This window comes from Symphalangus syndactylus, chromosome 1 (genome assembly GCF_028878055.3).
Source record: "Symphalangus syndactylus isolate Jambi chromosome 1, NHGRI_mSymSyn1-v2.1_pri, whole genome shotgun sequence".
Lineage (NCBI taxonomy): Eukaryota > Metazoa > Chordata > Mammalia > Primates > Hylobatidae > Symphalangus > Symphalangus syndactylus.
In genome coordinates, this window is record NC_072423.2 from 135202472 (window position 1) to 135227209 (window position 24738).

At 37.9% G+C, this 24738-nt stretch overlaps 1 protein-coding gene and 1 pseudogene across 4 annotated transcripts in view; one reads left to right on the forward strand and one right to left on the reverse strand.

The window, feature by feature from the left end:
* Positions 1 to 24738, forward strand: part of NGLY1 (N-glycanase 1) — a 65379-nt gene that overhangs the window by 7374 nt on the left and 33267 nt on the right. For all 4 annotated transcript variants that reach the window (XM_055285493.2, XM_055285499.2, XM_063637106.1 and 1 more), the window contains exon 3: positions 11940 to 12185. In XM_055285493.2, the coding sequence (XP_055141468.1) occupies positions 11940 to 12185 (246 nt within the window). The remainder of the gene's footprint in view (positions 1 to 11939; positions 12186 to 24738) is intronic.
* LOC129486161 (transcription initiation factor TFIID subunit 9B-like) lies at positions 20929 to 21712 on the reverse strand (annotated as a pseudogene).

The following is a 24738-nucleotide window of genomic DNA, read 5'->3' on the forward strand; positions in this document are numbered from 1 at the left end:
GCAAATGGAGTCACAATTTCAGAAAAGATTAACAGGTTTTGATATGACTAATTTATACTTAAAGTTTCTGTTCGTCTTTAGACGTTGCACCTCAGGACTTGAACTCTACCACCAAAAAGAAAGTTGGTGGACTTTTTAAAGAATAATTATATGGATACATAATAGTTGTACAGTATGGGGTACAGGTGATATTTTGATGCAAGCATACAAATGTGTAATGAACATATCTGAGTAATTGGAATATCCATGATCTCAAACATTTATCATCTCTTTGTGTTAGAAACTTTCAAAATTCTGTCTTCTAGCTATTTTGAAATGTACAATGAATTGTTCTTAACCATAGTCACCGTATTGTGCTATAGAACATGAGAAATTATTCCTCCTATTTAACTATAATTTTGTACCCATTAACCAATCTCTTTCTATTGCCCAGTCCTTTCTATCCCTCCAAGCCTTTGGTAACTGCCATTCCACTCTTCTTTATTTTTTTAAATTTTTATTTAATTTTGTAATATCTTTTTACAGTCACTCTTTTCTTCTGTGGGATCAATTGTTTTAGCTCCCACATATGAGTGAGAACATGTGTTATTTGTCTTTCTGAATTCTGGCTTATTTTGCTTGACATAATGTCCCTCCATTTCCATCCATGTTGATGCAAATGACAGGGTTTTGTTCTTTTTTTTATGGTGGAATGATATTCCATTGTGTATAGATACCACATATTCTTTATCCATTCATCTATTGGTGGACAATTAGGTTAATTCCATATCTTGGCTATTGTGAATAATGCTGCAGTAAACATAGGAATGCAGATACCTCTTCAATATGCTGATTTTGGAAAATGGTGGATAGGAGCCAGGACTAACTTGCAGCTCCCAATTGGACTGACAGAACAGTGCCTGGAAACTCACATCGTGAACTTTTGCTGTGAGAACTACCACAGGAACATACCAGGAAAACCAAAAGAATTCACAGACCCTTTGAAAAAAGCAGCTTGCTGCTGCAAATTCCATGAGACAGAGGAAAACCTGTGAGTGCCCGAAGTGTGAGAGGGGGAAAGTCCACTGGGGAACTTGAAAATCCAGATCACGGGAGAAGGGTTTAACCTTACTTAGAGCTGAAATGAATTTAGAGAGCTGAGCGAAATATAAAAGTAGAACAAGCAGCGAGAAGAGCCTGCAGGCACTCCTGGCCACCAAGGAAGCCATTTCTGACTTTATCTCACAGGGGTCCTTGGGGAGGGCTGCCAATGGAATTGGGGAAAGACCACAGGGAGAAAGAAACTTGCAGCTGAACATGAATTTTCCTGTTCCATGTGGAGGGGAGGTGGCACATGGGAAATGCAGATACTGCAGATACAAGCACAGAAGCCAAGGCAGACAGAGAGGGGTGAAGCCTGAAAACCCTGATTGCTTTCTCAGTGGGGAGACTTGTAGCCTGGGGCAAAATCTCAGCCCTGTGTACACGCCTGGATATAAACATGGTGCTATTGGTGGGGCATGGTGGGAGTGAGACTGGCCCTTCTGGCTGCGTGGGAGCTGGGTAAGGCCTGTTATTGCTGGCTTTCCCCCACTTCCCTGGTGACCTGTATGACGCGGCAGAGACAGCTGTAATCCCCCCTGGAAACATAACTCCATTGGCCTGAGAACCACACCCCCATCCCCCACAGGGGCCACAATAAGCCCAACCCAAAGAGAGTCTGCGTCTGCGCTCAGACATGCCTGATAACGCTGCTTTCACCTGATGGTCTTTCTCAACCCATCCTGGCAACTGAAGAGAAAAGACATAATCTCTTGGGAACTCTATGGCCCTGCCCACTGCCTGAGAAACCCAAATACTTATCCAGGCAACCCTAGGGCAAGCTTATATCTTCTTGATACTACCGCAGCTGATGCTGTCTTGAAAGCATCACCTTCTGGCTGGAGGCCAACCAACTGAAACCATTACAGCAACTCCTTAAAGAACAACTTTGCCCCAAGAAAGGAGAAAACAACAGCTAATCCACCACCTGTAACATCCTGGCTAACCAGAAGTCCTGAGTCCGACTGCATGACAGCTTTACTGCCAGCACACCTGGAATTCGAGAAAACCAACACACTAAACAAAACTACAACCAAGGTCCCACACAGAGTCCACTTCACTCCCCTGCCACCTCCATCAGAGTTGGTACTGGTATCTATGGCTGAGACTTGAAGACAGATCACGTCACAGGACTCTTTGCAGATACTCTCTAATACCAGTTCAGAGCCCAGTAGCTCTACTGGGTTGCTAGACCCAGAAGAGCAATAACAATCACTGCAGTCCAGCTCTCAGGAAGCCCCATTCCTAGAGGAAGGGAAGAGCACCACATCAAGGGAGCACCCCATGGGGCCAAAGAATCTGAACAGCAGCCCTTGAGCCCCAGATCCTTCCTCTGACATAGTCTATACCTAAATGAGGAGGAACCAGAAAAACAATTCTGGTAATATGACAAAACAGGGTTCTTTAACATCCCCAAAAGATCCCACTAGCATAGTAGCAATGGATCCAAACCAAGAAGAAATCTCTGAATTGCCAGAAAAAGAATTCAGAAGGTCAGTTATTAGGTTACTCAAGGAGACACCAGAGAAAGATGAATACCAACTTAAAGAAATTTAAAGAGTGATACAGGATATGGATGAAAAAAAATCTCCAGAGAAATAAATAATACTAATAAAAAACAATTACAACTTCTGGAAGTGAAGAACACACCTAGGGAAATGCAAAATACATTGGAAAATTTCAATAATGGAATTGAACAAGTAGAAGAGAACTTCAGAGCTCAAAGACAAGGCTTTCATATTAACCCAATCCAACAAAGACAAAAAAGAATTTTAAAAATGATCAAAGCCCCAAGGAAGTTTGGGATTATGTTAAACGACCAAACCCAAGAATAATTAGTGTTCCAGAGGAAGAAAATACATCTAAAAGTTTGGAAAACATATTTGAGGGAATAATTGAGGAAAACTTCTCTGGCCTTCCTAGAGATCTACATATCCAAATACAAGAAGCTCAAAGAACACCTGGGAAATTCATCTCAAAAAGATCATCACCTAGGCACATAGTCCTCAGGTTGTCTAAAGTCAAGACAAAGGAAATAATCTTATAAGCCGTTAGGCAAAAGCATCAGATAACCTAAAAAGGAACACCTATCAGATTAACAGCAGATTTCTCAGTAGAAACCCTACAAGCCAGAAGGGATTGGGGTCCTATCTTTAGCTTCCTTAAACAAAATAATTGTCAACCAAGAATTTTGCATCCAGCAAAACTAAGCTTTATAAATGAAGGAAAGATAGTCTTTCAGAGAAACAAATGCCAAGAGAATTTGCCACTACCAAGCTAGCGCTACAAGAACTGCTAAAAAGGAGCTCTAAATCTTGAAATAAAACCTCGAAATACACCAAATTATAACCTCCTTAAAGCATAAATCTCACAGAACCTATAAAACAATAAATAACATAATGAAAAAAACAAAAAACAAAGTATTCACACAACAACTAGCATGATCACTAGAATAGTACCTCACATCTCAGTACTAACATTGAATGTCAGTGGCCTAAATGCTCCACAGAATGTCAGAATGAAGAAGAATTTGCCAACCATGTATTCTCTGTCTCTAAGAGACTCACTTAATACATAAAGACTAACATAAGCTTAAGGTAAAGGGGTGAAAAAAGATATTCCATGCAAATGAAAACCAAAAGCCAGCGGGAGTAGCTATTGTTAGACAAAACAGACTTCAAAGCAACGATTAGAAAAAGACAGAGGGGCATTATTTAATGATAAAAGGGCTAGTCCAACTGGAAAATATTACAGTCCTAAATATGTATGTACCTAACACTGGAGCTCCCAAATTTATAAAACAATTGCTACTAGACCTAAGAAATGAGATAGACAATAACACAATAATAGTGGAGACTTCAATACTCACTGACGGCACTAGACAGGTCTGCAAAATTGGCATAGAAGGGACATACCTTAAGGTAATCAAAGCTGTGTATGACACACTCACAGCCAACAGTGTACTGAACAGGGAAAAGTAGAAAGCATTCCCCCGAGAACTGGAACAAGACAAGGATGCCCACTTTCACCACTTTTGTTCAACATAGTACTGGAAGTCCTAGCCAGAGCAGTCAGACAAGAGAAAGAAATAAAGAACATCAAAATTGGTAGAGAGGAATAAACTGTTGCTGTTTGCTGAAGACATGATCATATACCTGGAAAACCCTAAAGATTGATCCAAAAAGCTCCTAGAGCTGATAAATGAATTCAGTAAAGTTTCAGGATGCAAAATTAATGTACCCAAATCAGTAGCACTATTTGTACACCAACAGCGACCAAGCTAAGAATCAAGAACTCAACTCCTTTTACAATCGCTGCAATAAAATAAAATAAAATAAATAAATAAAATTAAATACTTACGAGTATACCTAACCAACCACATGAAAGACCTCTATAAGGAAAACTACAAAACATTGCTGAAGGAAATCATAGACAACACAAACAAATGGAAACACATCCCATACTCATGGAAGGGTAGAATCAATATTGTGAAAATGACCATACTACCAAAAGCAATCTCCAAATTCAATGCAATTCCCATCAAAATACCATCATCATTCTCCACAGAACTAAAAAAAATGGTCCTAAAATTTTTAAAAGCAGCTTACATCGCCAAAACAAGACTAACCAAAAATCAAATCTGGAGGAATCACATTACTTGACCTCAAACTATACTACAAGACTATAGTCAACAAAACAGTGTGGTACTGGCATAAAAATAGGCACATAGACCAATAGAATAGAATAAATAACTCAGAAATTAAAGCCAAATACTTACAACCAACTGATCTTCAACAAAGCAAACAAAACATAGTGGGAATAGGACACGTATTCAGTGGTGCTAGGATAATTGGCAAGCCACATGTAGAAGATTGAAACTGGATCCTCATCTCTTATACAAAAATCAACTGGAGCTGTATGAAAGACTTAAATCTAAGACCTGGAATCATAAAAAATTCTAGAAGATAACATCAGAAAAACCGGTCTAGACATTGGCTTAGGTGAAGACTTCATGACCAAGAATCCAAAAGCAAATGCAATAAAAACAAAGATAAATAGATGGAGCTTATACTGAAAAGCTTCTGCACAGCAAAAGAAATAATCAGCAGAGTTAACAGACAACCCACAGAACGGGAGAAAATCTTCACAAACTAGGCATCCAACAAAGGACTGATATCTAGAATCTAGAAGGAACTCAAACAAATCGGCAAGAAAAAAAATCCCATCAAAAAGTTGGCTAAGGACATGAATAGACAGTTCTCGAAAGAAGATATACAAATGACCAATAAACATGAAAAAATGTTCAACATCTATCAAGGAAATGCAAATCAAAACCACAGTGTGACACAACCTTACTCCTGCAAGAATGGCCGTAATTAAAAAATCAAAAAATAACATGTTGGTGAAAAGGGAACACTTTTACACTGTTGGTGGGAACATAAACTAGTATGACCCCTATGGAAAACAGCATGGAGGGTCCTTAAAGAACTAAAAGTAGATCTACCATTTGATCTAGGAATTCCTGTACTGGATATCTACCCAGAGGAAAAGAAGTCATTACATGAAGAAGATACTTGCACACGCATGTTTATAGTAGCACAGTTTGCAATTGCAAAAATATGGAATCTATCAGTCAACAAGTGGATGAAGAAAATGTGGAGGCCAGGTGGTAGTGGCTCATGGCTGTAATCCTAGCTCTTTGAGAGGCCGATGTGGGTGGATCACCTTAGGTCAGGAGTTCAAGACCACCCTGGCCAACATGGTGAAACCCCATCTCTACTAAAAATACAAAAATTTGCTGGGCATGGTGGTGGGCACTTGTAGTCCCAGCTACTCGGGAGGCTGAGGGGAGAATCACTAGAACCCGGGAGGCGGAGGTTGCAGTGAGCTGAGATCATGCCATTGCACTCCAGCTTGTGTGACAAGCAAAACTCTGTCTCAAACAAAAAAGTGGAATACTATGAATACTACTCAGCTATAAAAAAGAATGAAATAATGGCATTTGCAGCAACCTGGATAGGATTGGAGACCATTATTCTAAGTGAGGTAACTTACTTAGTGAGGTAACTCAAGAATGGAAAACCAAACATTATATGTTCTCACTTGTAAGTGGGAGCTAAGCTATGTGGATGCAAAGCCCTAAGAATCATACAGTGGACTGTGGGGACTTGGAGCGGGGAAGAGAGTGGGAAGGGTGCGAGGGATAAAAGACTATACATTTAGTCAGGTGATAAGTGCATCAAAACCTCAGAAATCACCACTAAAGAGCTTATCCATGTAACCAGACACCAACCCCTTCCCCAAAAACCTATTGAAATAAAAAAATAGAATTAAATAAAAGAAATTTTAAAATGCTTAAAAATTAAGCACAAGAATTTTTTTTAAAAAATTAAAGATCATTTAAAAATGATTACCTTTTTTTGGATATGTGCCTAGTGGTAGGATTACTGGATCATATGATAGTTCTATTTTTAGTTTTTTTGAGGAACCTTTATACTCTTTTTCTTAGTTTACATACTAATTTGTATTCCCACTAACAATGTATAAAGATTCTTTGCATCCTTGCCAGCATTTATTTTCTGTCTGTTTGATAATAGCTATTTTAACTGGAGTAAGATAATATCTCATTGTGGTTTTGATTTTCATTTCTCTGATAATTAGTGATGTTGAGCATTTTTTCATACACCTGTTAGCCAATTGTATGTCTTCCTTTGAGAAATGTCTATTCAGATCTTTTGCTCATTTTTATTTTTATTTTTATTTATTATTTTTTGAAATGGAGTCCCACTTCATTGCCCATGCTGGAGTGTAGTGACACAGTCTCAGCTTACTGCAGCTTTCACCTCTCAAGTTCAAGTGATTCTCCTGCCTCAGCCTCCTGAGTAGCTGGGACTGCAGGTGCACGCCGCCATGCCCAGCTAATTCTTTTGTATTTTTAGTAGAGATGGGGTTTCACCATGTTGGCCAGACTGGTCTCGAACTCCTGACCTCAAGTGATCCGCCCACCTTGGTCTCCCAAAGTGCTGGGATTACAGGCGTGAGCCACTGCGCCGGCCTCTTTTGCTCATTTTTAAATGAGATTTGTTTTTTGCTATTAAGTTGTTTCAGTTCCTTTTATAGTCTGGTTCTTAATCCCTTGTCATTTGAATAGTTTGCACATATTTTCTTTCACTTTCTAGTTTGTCTCTTCACATTGTTTGTTCTTTCCTTTGCTGTGCATAAGCTTTTTAATTTGATGTGATACCTTTTGTCAATTTTTGCTTTAGTTGCCTGTGTTCTTAAAGTCTTACTCATGAGGCCAGGCACCGTGGCTCACGCCTGTAATCCCAGCACTTTGGGAGGCCAAGGTGGGCGGATCACAAGGTCAAGAGATCGAGACCATGTCTAACACGGTGAAACCCCATCTCTACTAAAAATACAAAAAATTAGCCGGGGTGGTGGCGGGCGCCTGTAGTCCCAGCTACTTGGGAGGCTGAGGCAGAATGGAGGTTGCGGTGAGCCAAGATCACACCACTGTGCTCCAGCCTGGGCGACAGAGCAAGACTCTGCTTCAAAAAAAAAAAAAAAAAGTCTTACTCATGAAATCTTTGCCCAGACCAATTTCCTGAAGTGTTTTCCCAATATTTTCTTCTAGTAGTCTTATAGTTTAAGGTTATACTTTAAGGTCTTACACTTAAGTCTGTAGTCTGTAATCCATCTTTTTTTTTTTTTTTTTAGATGGAGTTTCGCCTGTTGTTGCCCAGGCTGGAGTGCAGTGGCACAGTCACTGCTCGCTGCAGCCTCTGCCGGGTTCAAGTGATTCTCCTGCCTCAGTCTCCCAAATAACTGGGATTACAGGTGTCCGCCACACTGCCCAGCTAATTTTTTTTGTATTTTTAGTAGAGACGGGGTTTCACCATGTTGGCCAGGCTGGTATTGAACTCCTGACCTCAGGTGATCCACCCACCTCGGCCTCCCAAAGTTCTGGGATTACAGGCCTGAGCCACCGCACCTGGCCCATCTTTTTTTTTTTTTTTTGAGATGGAGTCTTGCTCTGTCGCCCAGGCTGGAGTGTAGTGGTGCGATCCTGGCTCACTGCAACCAGTGAGGTTCAAGTGATTCTCTTGCCTTAGCCTCCCGAGTAGCTGGGATTATAGGCGCCTGCCACCACGTCTGGCTAATTTTTATATTTTTAGTAGAGACGGGGTTTCGCCATGTTGGCCAGGCTGGTCTCGAACTCCCTACCTCAAGCAATCCACCTGCCTCAGCCCCTCAAAGTGCTGGGATTACAAGCGTGAGCCACCACACGCAGCCTCTAATCCATCTTGATTTGATTTTTGTATGTGGTAAGATACAGATGGGGTCTGGTTTCATTCCGCTGCCTATGGATATCTAATTTTCCCAGCATGGTGGGCTTTTGAAAATGGAGTATGAACCTAAGACCTATCCCAAAATTTTCAGCTGTATATTAAAATTCTGGATATTTTTAGGCCCACTTGTCTCTGAGGCTGCATTCTTTTTTATGACAGTTTCTGAGAGTGACGTTGAAATGAAAACGGTTAGGATCCAAATGGATATGTGACCCTACAGTTTATCTCAGTGGAGTAGTTTTCCACCAGGAGCCATACCTGCCCCCTCCACCTGCACCTCTTTCTTCAGCCTGTTAAAGATGAGCATGGGAAATTTGCTAGGGCAGTTGGGTTGTTTTATTGACTGGACGATATTTTCAGCATTTAGTGGTCAGGATCAGGTTTGCTACATATCCTGTAATAAGAATTGTCTCAACAAAAATGCCTTGAGAAACAAATTTGTTAAATACTAGAATTCTTTTTGATTTCTTTTTTTTTTTTTTTTTTTTTTTTGAAACGGAGTCTAGTTCTGTCGCCCAGGCCGGAGTGCAGTAGCATGATCTTGGCTCACTGCAACCTCTGCCTCCTGGGTTCAAGCGATTCTCCTGCCTCAGCCTCCCGAGTAGTTGGGATTATAGGCGCCTACCACTGCGCCCAGCCAATTTTTGTATTTTTAGTAGAGACGGGGTTTCACCGTGTTGGTCAGGCTCATCTCAAACTCCTGACCTCGTGATTTGCCCGCCTTGGTCTCCCAAAGTGCTGGGATTACAGGCGTGAGCCACCGCACTAGGCCTCTTTTTGATTTCTTAAAATATTATTACATCTAGTGCATTAAGCTTATAATTTTGTCCATTTATGATAATAACAGTGCTGTTGGTTAAATTTTTTGATATAGACACTTTGGCCATAATTGTATCTTCTTTTAGAACTGGTTGTAAAGAGACTGAAGGGAAGGGAGCATGGCATGAGCAGCATATCTGTCTTACTGGGGCCCTCTCTGAGTTGTGGACTGAGACCTACATCTAAATAACCTGTCATGCTCTTTTTCCTTCTCTGTCCATGGAGTTGTTTGCCTTTCTCAGTGCTGTTCCAGTAATAGTATGAGATCAGATGCCTTCATATTTGGTTTTAAACCAGATGTCTGGTTTCTCTTCCTAGGCCTCCTCCTAGATATGAGAAGATTCTTTCTAATGTTGAAAAAGTCGTTGTGTTACAATTTGTGCCAGTCATCTAATCATTACAGTTGTACAAATGTTCTTTGCTTATTCCCTTCAACTATTTGTGCAAGCTCATGGGTTTCGGTCTCTGTTCAGCTGAAGATGGAGTCATTTATAGCATAACGATTAAGGTCGTGGAGTCTGAATCCCTGCTCTGCCAGTTGTTCTGTGGCTTCAAGCAGGTTGTTTAACTTCCCTGAGCCTTTGTATTTTCATATAATGAGTATTCGCCGGGCGTGGTGGCTCATGCCTATAATCCCAGCACCTTGGGAGGCTGTGGTGGGTGGATTACCTGAGGTCAGGAGTTTGAGACCAGCCTGACCAACGTAGTGAAACCCTGTCTCTACTAAAAAATACAAAAATTAGCCAGGCGTGGTGGCACATGCCTGTAATCCCAGCTACTCGGGAGGCTGAGGCAGGTGAATTGCTTGAACCTAGGAGGCAGAGGTTGCAGTGAGCTGAGATCACACCACTGCACTCCAGACTGGGCAACAAGAGCAAAACTCCGTCTCCAAAAAAAAAAAAAAAAAACTGAATATTAATCTAATACCTACTTTTCAGGGTAGTTATATTACTTGAGATAATGTATTTAAAATGCCTAGCATTTTGCTTTGGGAGGCTAAGGTGGGAGGATCATTTGAGGTTAGGAGTTTGAGACCAGCCTGGGCAAAAGATTGAGACCCCTGTCTCTCCAAAAAATAAAAAAAAAATCATCCAGGTCTGGTGGCATACACCTGTAGTCCTAGCTACCGGGAGGCTGAGGATGGAAGATCGCTTGAGCCCAAGAGTTTGAGGATATAGCTTTGATCACTCCACTGCACTCCAGCCTGGGTGACAGAGGGAGACCCTGCCTCAAAGAAAAAAATGGCTAGCACAGTACTTAGAACACACAAAGACAATACATTGTAGTTGTCTTTTTTATAGCAATTATGAATCGTACATGGAGCTTGCTGGTCTAATCCAGCTTCTTAAAAAGGATTCAAATGGAATTGACTTTCATGTCATTGAGTAATGTCTTGTTCAGTTGATTCCTGTAGGTCTGCCGTCACCAGGGAAATACAGTAATATTGTCGATTTTAGAGTTTAATTTAAATGCTCATGATCTGCAGGTCTGTGTACTGCATGCTGTTGCAACTTTTTTTTTTTTTTTGAGACTGAGTCCTGCTCTGTTGCCTAGGCTGGAGTGCAGTGGCACTATCTCGGCTCATTGCAACGTCTGCCTCCCGGGTTCAAGCAATTCTCCTGCCTCAGCCTCCCAAGTAGCTGGGATTACAGGCACCTGCCACCACGCCGGGCTCATTTTTGTATTTTTGGTAGAGACAGGGTTTTGCCATGTTGACCAGGCTGGTCTCGAACCCCTGACCTCAGGTAATCTGCCCATGTGGGCCTCCCAAAGTGCTGGGATTACAGGCATGCACCACTATGCCCAGCTACAACTTTTTATCTCGTTTGCAGTTGGAGAAATTACTGTTTTTAACATTGTTTCTTTTCAATACATGGAAATTTGATCAAATACGTTGTCATTTCATTTCACCTTTTTTCTTGTTTTGTAATTTACTGTTTTACATTATAGAATTTGTTGTAGCATTTTATTTTAAAGCATTCTTAGCATATTTATAGGTATTCTTTAAATGAATCACTACTCAAATACATGATTTTTATTTCTTTTGTTTTGTTTGGATTACCTTCCTGTTACTGTTAACCATCCATAGTTTTGGATTGACTATCAGGGTGTACTTTTTGTTATCTTGGAAAAATTGGTGGACCCCATACACAGACTTCTAATCATGTAGCTATTCTTTAAAGACTCAGATGAACAAGATTCAAAGGTTGTTAGATAACTTCTTGTTGGTTTTATGTGACCCTGAATTCTTTTGTATGGCTGTATCTCTGCTGTCATTATTATTTCACAGGGAATTTCATAGAGAATAGTAGTATCATATACTATTGCAGAGAGGATAGGAATATGCATTTTTGCAACTGTTATGAGGCCTTCTGACTTACTGTTTCTAGAAGATCAAATATTTTTTCCTGAAAGTCCTTTGAACCACATTAAATAGGCTAAGGATTAAATGCCAAAAAGGAGATAAATTTTTTTTTAATTTTCTGGTTTATGTTTAGGCATTATTTACCTTAGGCTGTTTTTAAAAAGAACCATAATGGTAAGAATACAGTATGATTTTAGAAGCATGCATTCTATACTATTGGTTTCATTATATGTTTCTGTGTGTGTGTGTGTGTGTGTGTGTGCACGCACAAAAGAATGACTACATAAAGCAAAGGTTCACATTTTTTCTAATTTTATAAATTCCAGGGAGAAACACATCTCATCTTTCCTAAAAAAGCTTCAGTGGAGCAGCTGCAAAAAATTCGTGACCTGATTGCCATAGAGAGGAGTAGCAGATTGGATGGCTCAAATAAGAGCCACAAAGTAGAGTCATCTCAGCAACCTGCAGCCAGTACCCAGCTTCCTACAACACCATCTTCAAATCCCAGTGGGTTAAACCAGCACACGAGGAACCGTCAAGGGCAGTCATCAGATCCACCATCTGCTTCAACGGTAATATTAGAATTAAACCTTCTTTAACTGTTTCTTTCAAAGTGTTGAAACAGCGAAAGCTTTGGAATGTGTTATGATTTATTCCTGAATTTTTCCCCCGTATTTTATTCTTGGTTCTTATAACTCTAAAACATCCAAATTTCTTCAACTCTTTAAAAAATTGTCAAATTTCCTCTGCTGCATTAGTACTTCTGATCTAAATTGTACCTGCTGTCATTCACTGTGGGGGTTATTTCCAACAGCACAACCATTATCAATACCTTAATTCAATAAAAAAGCTTCTTTAGGTTTAAGGTAATTAAGAATGCATTAATTTAATGATAGTGGATGCTAGCAAATTAGTGAAATTTTGTTATTGGTATACACCATATATACTTGTGAAGATCTAAAGTCAAACTTACAGGCATTCTTGATAAACTGAAATGATTCCATTTGATAGGAAGTTATCCTGTTTACAAAAATCTCTTCTGACCAAGGTCCTTACGTATTCTTCTCCTAAGTTTTTACTGTCAGAAAAATTCTTGTGATATTTCTGTAAGTCTAACAAGCACCTCAACGGATTTTTATGCCCCTCCCTGAGATCATGTGCATTCCATTTTGAATACCTTAGGTCGTCATCAGTTTTGCAGTTAAGGTTGGTACAGTTACAGAAGCTCACTTAACATCTTTCTTGGCTTTTAACACTTTTTCTTAGGAGTTTTCCAATTACAGTGTTAGAATATATCTTTTAAGATTTCGTACTTTATCCTTTTAATTGCAGTATTACAGTTTAAAATGCACATAGTTAATGCAAAAAAGCTTGCAAACATTTTATTTTACAAAATATCTCTTTCCTGGGCTAAGTAGTATTTTGTTAGTGTCCTGACTCAGGAAAGCCATTCACATTTTCTGAATCTTGTTTAAACTCCTTTTCTTTTGTTTTTTGTTTTTTGTTTTTCTTTTTTTGAGACAGAGTCTCATTCTGTCCAGGCTGTAGTGCAGTGGCAAAATCTTGGCTCACTGCAACCTCTGCCTCCCAGGTTCAAGTGATTCTCGTGCCTCAGCCTCCTGAGTTGCTGGAAATAAAGGCACGCACCATCACTCCTGGCAAATTTTTTCTTTTTTCTTCTTTATGAGACGGAATTTCATTCTTGTTGCCCAGTCTAGAATGCAATGGCGTGATCTTGGCTCACTGCAACCGCTGTCTCCTGGGTTCAAGAGATTCTATAGCCTGTGCCTCCCGAGTAGCTGGGATTACAGGCACCCGCCACCACACCTGGCTAATTTTTTGTATTTTTGTAGGGACGGGGTTTCTCCATGTGTGCCAGGCTGGTCTCAAACTCCTGACCTCAAGTGATCCACCTGCCTTGGCCTCCCAAAGTGCTGGATTACAAGTGTGAACCACCACACTCACTTTTAGTTCTTAACCTTACAATTCAGATATAGTTCCAGGTATTTAAAATCCTGTCAGTCACCAGAAAGCCTCTAAACACTACACTAAAAACGGGATGTCATTCTATTGTCAAAACACATTCTACTGTAGAAGAAAATAAACTTTCTCAAAGATATATGCTATTAGTAGGCTAGTATATATCAATTCTTACTACTCTAGTCCTTCAGACAGAACATTTCTGTATTAAAGAAGTTGAGAGAAATTAGAATGAATCTTGTTTTTCATAGACAACTCTTGATTATTTGTGGATCACTGGAATATATATATTTGTTTAAAGTATTTTGTTAATTATGCTTTAATCATTGGTTGCTATACTACAGAATTTGACAGTTTTCTTCTACATTGCCCATTTTGAGTGTAGATACTGAGAATTAAAATGTACTAAAGTCAGGGAGCCAGAGAGATATTTTTTAAAGCATTTAACCTGTGTATAAACTAGATAAGTCCTAGTGAACTTATAACTTTTTTTTTTTTTGGTTTAAACTGTATCAAGTAAAATGTTGATGTATGAGTCAAGATGATAGTCACTGATGTTGACGTTTGCCAATAAGCTTTTAAGAGACAAAATACTGGAATATATTGATATTCAATAAATGATGATAGTGGTGGTGATTGTTAGAAAGTTAATCTTGCTACTTTTTCTGGACATTTTATGTTAATAGAATTATATAGTATGTAATCTTTTGTTTCTGGCTCTTTGTGTGACATTTTTGAAGTTCTTCGTATTGTAGCATATATCAGTATTTTGTTCCTTTTTATTGTTGAATAATATTTCATTTTAAGGATATGCCACATATTGTTTCCATTCATCAGTTGATGGACATTTGGGTTGTTTCCCATGTTTGCCTATTATGAATAATGCTGCTGTGAACATTCCCATACAAATTTTTGTGTAGACATATGCTTTTATTTCTCTTGAGTAGATTCCTAGGAGTGGAACCACTGGGTTGTATGGTAAGTTTATATTTATGTTTTTAAGAAATTACCAAGCTGTTTTCCAAAATTATACCATTTTACTTTATCATCAGAAATATGTGAGGCTTCCCATTTCTTAGTATCCTCACCAACCATTGTTACTGCCTTTTTTAGTATACCCATTTTAGTGGTTGTTAAGTAGTATTTCATTTTGGTTTTAATTTGCATTTCCCTAATGACTTAATTGATTTTCAAACTTGCTGGTTGTACACATGCTAAGTGTTTAGTGTTCCTAATGGGAGTAACTTTCTGATAATCCTTTATTTTTATACCCATTGCCTTCCAAAAGCAGATTCAAAACAGCAAGGACAGTTTTTCAACGACATGGTACCTCAGAATGTTAGAAGCATTATGTTTCCAGCTTTGCAACTTTATCTAGGTTGAAAATGTGATTCTGAAGTTTAATATGCTTAAAATATACATTCAGTACTTTTTACTCAGCTAATCTAAATGTATGCTTTTATTTAGCACATGACTACTTTGAGTATGTATATGAAATTGTTAGGAACTTTTCATCAACTCTTTATCACTCTAGAAATTACTACCAATTTATATATGGGTGTGTGTTTAAACCAATTATCATAATTTGTGATTATTTCATTGAAATTATAAAAGTCATATATTATCAGATAATGACAAATAATAAAACAAGCTAGTTAATTTTAAAACTAATTTTATCTCATAAACCAACAATAAGGCAACCTCTTAGTCTTAGTCTAGATCTGTGTGTGAGCTTCTTTTTTGAGACGGAGTTTCACTCTTGTTGCCCAGGCTGGAGTGCAATGGCGTAATCTCAGCTCACCGCAACCTCTGCCTCCTGGGTTCAAGTGATTCTCCTGCCTCAGCCTCCCTAGTAGCTGGGATTACAGGCATGTGCCACCATGTTTGGCTAATTTTTGTATTTTTAGTAAAGACAGGGTTTCACCATGTTGTTCAGGCTGGTCTCGAACTCCCGACCTCAGGTGATCCACCCACCTTGGCCTCCCAGAGTGCTGGGTTACAGGCGTGAGCCACTGCGCCCGGCCTATGTGCTAGCTTTGTAAGAGAAGAAACCTATTTGAGCATAAAGTTTAAACATCCACTTTCTTTTTCATGAACCTACCACTCTTAAAAGTTAACTAATACCTACATGCCCTTTGATAGGGGATTACATTGTATCCTTACATCAGCATACTTAGCGTCTGTTAAAAATGAAGATGTGGTCTGTTTTGACATGAATAACATTATTATATGGAAAAAAGGTAAACTGAGAATTCCAAAATTAAACAACATATGTTGTCTGTATATGTGTAATATTTTGATTTTTCTTATTAGAAACATACACACACACATACATATATATATGTTCATTTTTTTAAAGGTTTGGTAGGCCATACACAGACATCTTAACCATAATGTACTCTGAGTGATGAAATTATGGGTGCTTTCATATTATTTATACTATTCAGTATTTTCTGAAATATTTTTGAAGCAACATGTATTACCTTTGTAAATAGAAAAGTTTTTCTTTAAATGAATAAGTTACATATGTATACATATGTAACAAACCTGCACATTGTGCACATGTACCCTAAAACTTAAAGTATAATAATAATAAAATTTTAAAAAAATTAAAAAAATAAATAAGTTTATTGAAGTCACAAGTTGATTAAAACATTTAAAATAACAAAACTTTTTTGTCTAGAAACAGGTTCTAAATTTTAAAGCCTCAAAATAAAGGGTTGCATAAAATTAAAGAGAGGGCAAGTAGGCTCAAGCCTTGATTTGTTGTGTGTGTGTGTTTTGTTTTGTTTTTGTTTTTTAACTAAAGAAGTGAATTTGCTAATCTAACTTCCACTGATTAATTCCCATGATTTGACAAAATTATACACATTGTACTTTTTTTCTTATGAAGTCTTAAATATGTCTCATATCAGAAATCAAAATAATTGGAAGTATAACTAGTGAAGGAAAAATCTCTTTGATCTAAAACCAAAAGATTTCACGTTTTAAACTTCCATTTGTACTCTAAGTAACTTTAGTCTCTCAATTAACTGCTGCCTTATGTAGCATTAGTACATGGTTACCCAGCTGCTGTAATCACCATGTAATCAGCAACCTTCTATTTTTATGACTTAGTTTTTTCAGAGTTGTGCCAATGAATATGTAAAGAAATAAGGCAAGAAAATAAACTTTATTGTTTAAAATATTTTTAGTGCCATTAAAACTACAATGAATGAGGTAATTTCCAGATTGAAAAGAATTAAATTGAAAATAAAAATACTCTGGATGAATTCTTACCTTCTTGGTAAATGAAAGTCTGCATTTAAGAAAAATAAAATGAGACACTGTAAGTGCTTCATTTTAATATGAATTCTTTCAAATAAAAATGGAGACTTTTTTTTTTTTTTTTTTTTTTTTTTCTGTTTCTATACTAATCCTAGTAAAGGAGCATATTTGTTTCCATGGCGAATTCCCCGGACTTGTCACCACCAACTCTACATTTCTTTTGTCAGCTGTTGCACCCATCTCTTCTGTAGTGGAGGCAACATGTCTGCTCTTAATAAAGGCCAGTTGCTCCTCTCTCCCTGTATCCCTTCTCCTCTGTTCACCATGGAATCTTGGTGCCCCATCTTGGACCTGTTCTTTTTTAGGGAATCTTCCTAGTGGCATTTAAACCTTGTTTTAGGCCAGTTTTCATTTAAGGTTGTTCCACTGGCATCACATGCAAATTTCTGAACATAATTCCAGGCTGGCTGAATCAAAATGGAAGAGGGGTGAAGTTTGGAATCTACGTTTTTAATAAGCAGGTTAATGTTTAAGAGCTTTACATTTAAGCTCTCCTATCTTAGAAACAAGGCGACATACAAATATCCCTAGTCCTCCATGCCCTGTCTTTCTCACTTCCTCTTCCCAGTACTCATTGTTGCATCTTTATTTCTTACATACTTTTCTAGTGGGTCTCCATACTTTAATTACACGCTCTATCAGTAAAAATATTTTTGAGCACATATTGTCAATATTTTTTTTGTTCATTTGTTATATGTTATATACATGTACTACTACGGCAATATACTGTACACATTATAAAACAATGTAAAGAGGATCTAAATGGTAAATAATATGTTTAATTCAAAAAAATTTATTTATTTGTTTTGAGACAGGGTCTCGCTTTTTCGCTCAGGCTGGAACGCAGTGGCGTGATCACAGCTCACTGCAGCTTTGACCTCCTAGGCTCAAATGATCCTCCCACTTCAGCTTTCCCAGTAGCTGGGACTACAGGTGTGTGCCCCAAGCCCAGCTAATTTTTCTTTATCTTTTGTAGAGATGAGGGTCTTGCCATATTGCTCAGGGTGATCTGGAACTCCTGGTCTCAAGCAATCTGCCTGCCTCAGCTGCCCAAAGTGCTAGAGTTATAGCCATAAGCCACCATACCCCACCAAAAAATTTATTAATACTATATTATCTAATGAATGTATACAAATCCATATTTAAAATAGTCTTGATAATTTTGAATTTAAGGGGGTTTGTTAGGTCTCATTAGACTGTTAGTGATTTTCTTTTTTGCACTAAAATGTAGCTGTTGAAGTGCTTATGCTAAAAAAGCAGATGATGTGTTTGCCCAGCCATTTTCTCTTTGTTAATGTGTGCTTTTATTATTAGTATTAGCCTCAGGGCCTAGAGTTCTTTGTAATCTTTTTAAGCTAGATTGAGGGTTAATTTAGTTAAAACGATATAATCTGGAATTCCACTTAACCCAGCACATTTGAACTGCACAACTTTGTCACATGACAGCTGCAGAAGTAGGAGTGCGGGTGCCACTGTTAATCCTTTGACTTTATGACATTTTTTTCTCTTACCTCAGGGTAGCTTCTCCAGTTTGTGAGGGAGGCACTGTTAATTCATATAGTAAATATTATTATAACTTAATTGTTTTACTTGTCGGACAAAATATAAATAGAAATTCTCATACTTTCTATCCACATCCTCGTGGACCATCTCGTACAGCTCCTTTGGTACAGCTTAGCCAGCCCACTGTTGCACATCAGTTGTATGACTCAGTCTCTTGCAAATTGTTTTCCTTATTAATGCTATTGTTAGACTGTATTCTTACTACGATCAGTGATTTCCATGTTGCCAAATTTAATTGACTTTTTTCAGTTGGTTTTTACCATTTGGTAGTCTTTTTTCTTTTAATCTCAAATTTTTATTAATAACCTTGGAACAAATACATTAATATTTCCTTATAGCCATATAGTATTATATAGTTTTGAAAGAACTTTCATGTATACCAATCGAACCCTTACAAGAGCCGTGTGAGGTAGGCAGGGTAGGTGTTACTTTCCTACTACTATTGAGAGCAAGGCTAAGAGGTGAAGTAAGGTCACATAGTTGGTGAATGATGGAGCTAGGACTAGAACCTAGGCCTTTTGATTTGCTGCCTCCCTCAGAACATTCAAGTAATGATATCCTATGCTATATAACAAATATTTATCTCCTATGATGTTGATCAGGTCTATTTTTATACATCTTACCTGTTTTTCTATTATCTTTCCCTAATATCAAAAAACTCTAAAACTGATGAGACATTTGAGACATTTCTTCTCTGTTACTGGACTTTTTCTTAGATATATCAAACACTATCCTAAGATGAAACTTCTGTTTTGAGGATCCTTGGCTATAAATTCTAAATTATGATATGAACATTTATTTTACAAAATTCTGCAAATAGATGTGGAACTTAAGAAAAACAAAACAGGTCTGTTTATATTCTCAAAAGTTTTGCCATCTTTCCAAATATGACTTTAAGATGTGTGTAAGAGGAAAACAAGGAAAGTGTTCAGTAATATTACAGTGTTGTTGGGAAACCAATGCAGAGTGCACATAAATGCAAGTCACATCACATCACACTAGTTTGTTTTCTTTGTTGGCCTTTTAGAGGATGGAGAACCATTAGTGTCTTACTTTCAGGTTTGATCCCATCTTATATGTGATATCCTCAGCAACTAGCTAAAAATGTGATCTGAATTATACCAATTGGAGGACTCAAGCAGCAGTGATCAAAACATATATGTATGTGGTAAAAAGGAAGAAAACACTTGTTCTTCAGTGGTTTTGCCTAGGTCCGGTGTAATTACTTATCAAAACAAATTTTAACCTATGGCATCTCTGTTAAATTTAGAAATGTGAAATATGGTAGAGTTATCAACTTGGAATACAAGACTAAAACTGTAACTGACCCAAAACTACCTGTCAAAAGCATAGAAAGCTCAACAGGCATAAAAACTAAGGAGTAAAACCCAACTGTTCTGACACAGAGTGAAAAACAGCAAATGCAAACCATCAGGTTAAAGTGAATCACAAAACATTAGGCATGTAGAGAATGTTTCAAAAATGTGAAAATGACACTGAGCTGTATTACCAGGAATGATATTTTTTAAATTCCAAGTATGGCCTTTTACATTTAAGAACAATGGAGAGAAACAAGCCTATGGGGTAGGTGCAGAAAATGAATGGGATTTAGAAAGGCAGTTCAGGCTGGGCGCGGTGGCTCACGCTTGTAATCCCAGCACTTTGGGAGGCCGAGGCGGGCGGATCATGAGGTCAGGAGATCGAGACCACAGTGAAACCCCGTCTCTACTAAAAAATACAAAAAATTATCCAGGCATGGTGGCGGGCGCCTGTAGTCCCAGCTACTCGGAGAGGCTGAGGCAGGAGAGTGGCGTGAACCTGGGAGGCGGAGCTTGCAGTGAGCCGAGATTGCGCCACTGCACTCCAGCCTGGGTGACAGAGCGAGACTCCGTCTCAAAAAAAAAAAAAAAAAAAAGGCAGTTCAGTTGGGGAATTAAGGAAGGCCAAGAAACAAATATATTCAAAATGGATTTAGAATCTCTCCTCTAAATCCACCCTTTCCAAAAATGTTTCCTAAATTGAGAGATTTGATAAAAATAAGCTAGTGACAACAAAAGTGGCTATATTACCTTATAAAATAAAGTATTTAAATGTAGATTAGAAATTATGCTGTAAAAGATAAATCTGCTGACCAGGCTGCAGAACCTGAAACTTAGGTACTGCTGTCAGTGATAGAAGGCAGAAAAGTGTCTCAAAAACAGAATTGCCATATAAGAACTCAACATTAATGAAACTATTAAGAAACAAGTACTTAACTGTTTGTAATTGAAGCCTAATGAAAAACATATTTGTATGTTTACTAAAGAGATATAACAGTTTTAACTAATATGAAAAATACTGCAGTCTTTTAAGGTAAAACGAGAAGATCTAGAATATTCTAGTTAAGTATATTGGGCTCAAAACCAGCTTTCCTTTTGAAATGCATCTAGACTAGACTATAATTCCTTACATAGTATCATTGTCTTCATCATCTTCATGTTTTTCTCTTTAGTGGGTTTGCTTCATTGGCTGTGTTCTATGACGAAACCATGTTGGTGGTAATAAGTATGTTTTTGGGCCCAATCATTGAGGGATTAGTTGGAACATTTTGAAATGCATTTGTTGCAGGAACTGGTTTGACAGGTGTGGACTGAGAAGGTGGAATCTGTACTGTTAAATCTTTGGCTTGTCAGTGACATTGGAGTTGAAACTTTATTTGGGACAGACACTGTTTGTGGGGTCGCTATAGTAGGAGTGGTAGGTTTGCTACTAACAGCACGAACAGTTAATCGTGGAACTAGTCTCCCTTGGTTAGGCCCCTTTTTAATTAAGGACTTCAGCCTATAGTTTGGAGCCATTAAGCAGTATCTATCATGTGGGAGTCTAGGTCTTGCATATGGCTTAATCAGTGGCAAAGGGGTTTGATTTTTCTGCCTTGGAATATCCAGTAAGAAACGTCTTGGGGGAAGAGAGGTAAAAGATTGGTCAGCACGACACTGGATTGCCAGTCTCACATCATCTGCATCAACATTAGGTTTCTTAGCATGGCTTGAATAGATTTTTGCATCATCCAGAATTGTAGTCACATTTCGGAAAGCAAATTCCAAAATTTCATTTATAACCTTTGGTTTGTAGTCTTTGATTCCCATATCTTTCAAGATCTGTGCCATCACCAAGGCATCCCTAGGAGCATTCTTGAGAAGTGCCATCTTGCCCGATTCCATGTTATCCAGCCACTCGTTATCCAGAGAGAGAGCCTATTGGTAGTCTTTAACTTAGTTGGTCATTTCATGGTTTTTCTCCTGCTGCAAGTGGTTGAAGTGCTGACCCAGTTGCTCATATTCAAAAAAAAAAAAAAAAAAAACCTGTGAAATGAATCATCTCTAATGTGTTTTTTTTCCTTTTCCAAATACTCTTGACTTCATAGTACAGTCACCAAAACTTACTGATTTTGTTTCCTAAGTTCTTTTCATATCCATTCGCTTTTTTTTTCCTACCAGTTGTAAAACTGTCCTAATTTAAGCCACCAGCTCTCTTGGAGTTCTGCAGTAGTCCCCCATGGGGTCTTCTGATACCTGCTTTCTCTACATAGTGGCTAAAGTGATATTCTGAAAACAGATCAGATCGTTTTACTCTTCTTGCTTAAGTCTCTTTAATGGCTTATTATTGCAATGAAAAGTGACCAGAAAGATCTTTATCTCTCCACCACTTTCCCCTTAGTTCCCTGGGTACTAAATACTGATCTCTCTGATCCTTCAAAATATGCTAAGCAATCCCCAGCTACCTTTGTGCTGTTCCTTCTGACAGGAATGGTCTTTTCCTTCCCTTTTTGTTAGCTTCTTCTCATCCTTCCTATTCTGCCACAAAGAAGTTCAGGTTCAAGGACCTTGTTGTAAAATCTCATTTTATGCTATATATTGGCTTAATAATATTTATCCCTATGATTAATTTTTAACCATTGTATCCCCAGCACCTAGCAAATAAAGGATAAATAAATATTTGAGTAAATGAACATTGTTTATCAGTACTTGCTTGTTTTTGTATCCATAGACTACTTGCTTTTTGAGGGTAATACCCATATCTATTTTGGTCTCCATTATTTTTCCAGTATCTAACACATTCACACACAGACAAATATTTTTGAGTTACTGTGGTGGTTCTGTTATTATTTGTTTAATACCTTTTCCCCATAGACCTTAAATTGATCATGTCTGTCTTGCGCACCCATTCCAGTGCTTAATACAGTGCCTGACATGTAAGTACTTGGTATTGGTTTTTTGTTGTTATCGACCTGTCTCTACTTTGCAATATGCACATTTAACCCATTCACATTTATTCTAATTGCTAATATGTTTAAACTTATTTCTGATATCTTATTTTGTGTTGTCTATGTTCTTGCTTTTTTTTCTTTTCACCCTGTTTTGTTTAGATCAAGTTTTTTTCTATAATAGGTTTATTCCTTTAAGAGTTAGGAAGTTAAATATAATCTTTTTAGTCTTTTAATTGTTGACCTGAAATCTGTAATGCAAGTTTTTAATTTTATATTTTTCTGCCAACATCTTACCGTAAGACAAGAACCTCTGTTCTGCTCCCTTCCTTGCTACCTTTTTTATGAAAAAATTGAGATTTTGCTTTCCAATTGTGATTATCTATATCAATCGAAACTTGTACTGGTGCTTTTATTTAGATCCTACTCCCAAGTATGTATTTATTTTTAAAAATTTATGTAGGCTATTTTTTTTTTTTGGCTATAATAACTTTCCTAATAATTCTTTTAGATAGGATTTGAGAGTGATATTCTTTCTGTATTGTTACATATCAGAAAATGTATTTATTTCGCCCCTGTATGTGATTAGTTTGACTGGGAATGAATTCTGTGTTCCTAATCATTTTCCCTCAGATTTTCAAAAAAAAAAAATTGCTTTATTGTTTCCAATGAAATATTTGATATCAAATAATTTTTTCTTTGCGTGTAATGTTTCTTCTTACTTGAAGACTCTTAGGATTTTGATTTTAGCCTTGCTATCATAAAATGTCACCATTATATGCCTAGTATTTGTTTTTGTTTTGTTTTCCATACATACTAGCTCTTCAGCTATGAGAAATTTATTTCTGTTATTTTTTTGAGCAGTTGCCTTCTTCCATTGTTTTTACTGTCTTTCTGAAATTTCCCTTAACTGGATGTGAGAAGTTTTGGATTTATCCTCAATGTCTATTTGTTCTTTTTATCCTCATTCTCAGAAGATGCCTTTGGTTACTAATTGACTGATCACTCTTTAGCCATGTTTATTCTACATGAATAAGAAGAAAGAGGGATGCTTTCTTCTTTATTTTATATTATTTATTTTGTATTACTTATTACTTTATTTTTGAGACTACATTGCCCAGGCTGGAGTGCAGTAGGGCAATCACAGCTCACTGCAGCCTTGACCTGGGCTCAAGCGATCTTCCCACCTTAGCCTCCTGAGTAGCTGGGAATACAGGCACACAACACTGTGCGTGACTACTTAATTTTTTTTTTTTTTTTTAAAGATAGGATCTTGCTGTATTTACCCAGGTTGGCCTAGAACTCCCGACTCAAGTAATCCTTCCACCTTGGCCTCCCAAAGTGCCTGGCTTCTTCTTTATTTTAATGTTTAAATTTTTATATCTAACCAGGCGCAGTGGCTCACGCCCATAATCCCAGCACTTTGGGAGGCTGAGGTGGGCGGATCACAAGGTCAGGAGTTCGAGACCAGCCTGGCCAGTATGGTGAAACCCCGTCTCTACTAAAAATACAAAAACTAGCTGGGCATGGTGGCGGCACCTGTGCTCCCAGCTACTCGGGAGGCTGAGGCAGGAGAATCACTTGAACCCAGGAGGCAGAGGTTGCAGCGAGCCAGGATCTCACCACTGCACTCCAGCCTGGGCAACACAGTGAGACTCTGTCTCAAAAAAATAATAATAAATAAATAAAATTTTTATATCCAAGATCTATAGTTGAGTCTTTCTCTGAATATAGTATACTATTAAAAGTTTTTGAAGTTTTTTCTGTATTTGCTGTCATTGCTACAGGATTAGTTCTTCTGATACTGATTCTCATGCATCTCCCCCACAGTTGTTATAGATCCATATGTATTTGAGAGGTCCTGCCAGCTTGTCTGTGAATACTGCATTTGCTTCTAACAGCTGTGGAGAAGGGCAGTACATGCTGCACAATGGGATGTACCAGTGGCAACAGTTCTGAGCTTGGTTACTCCCCTTTCCTTTTGTGACTCTAAGCATGCACACTCACTG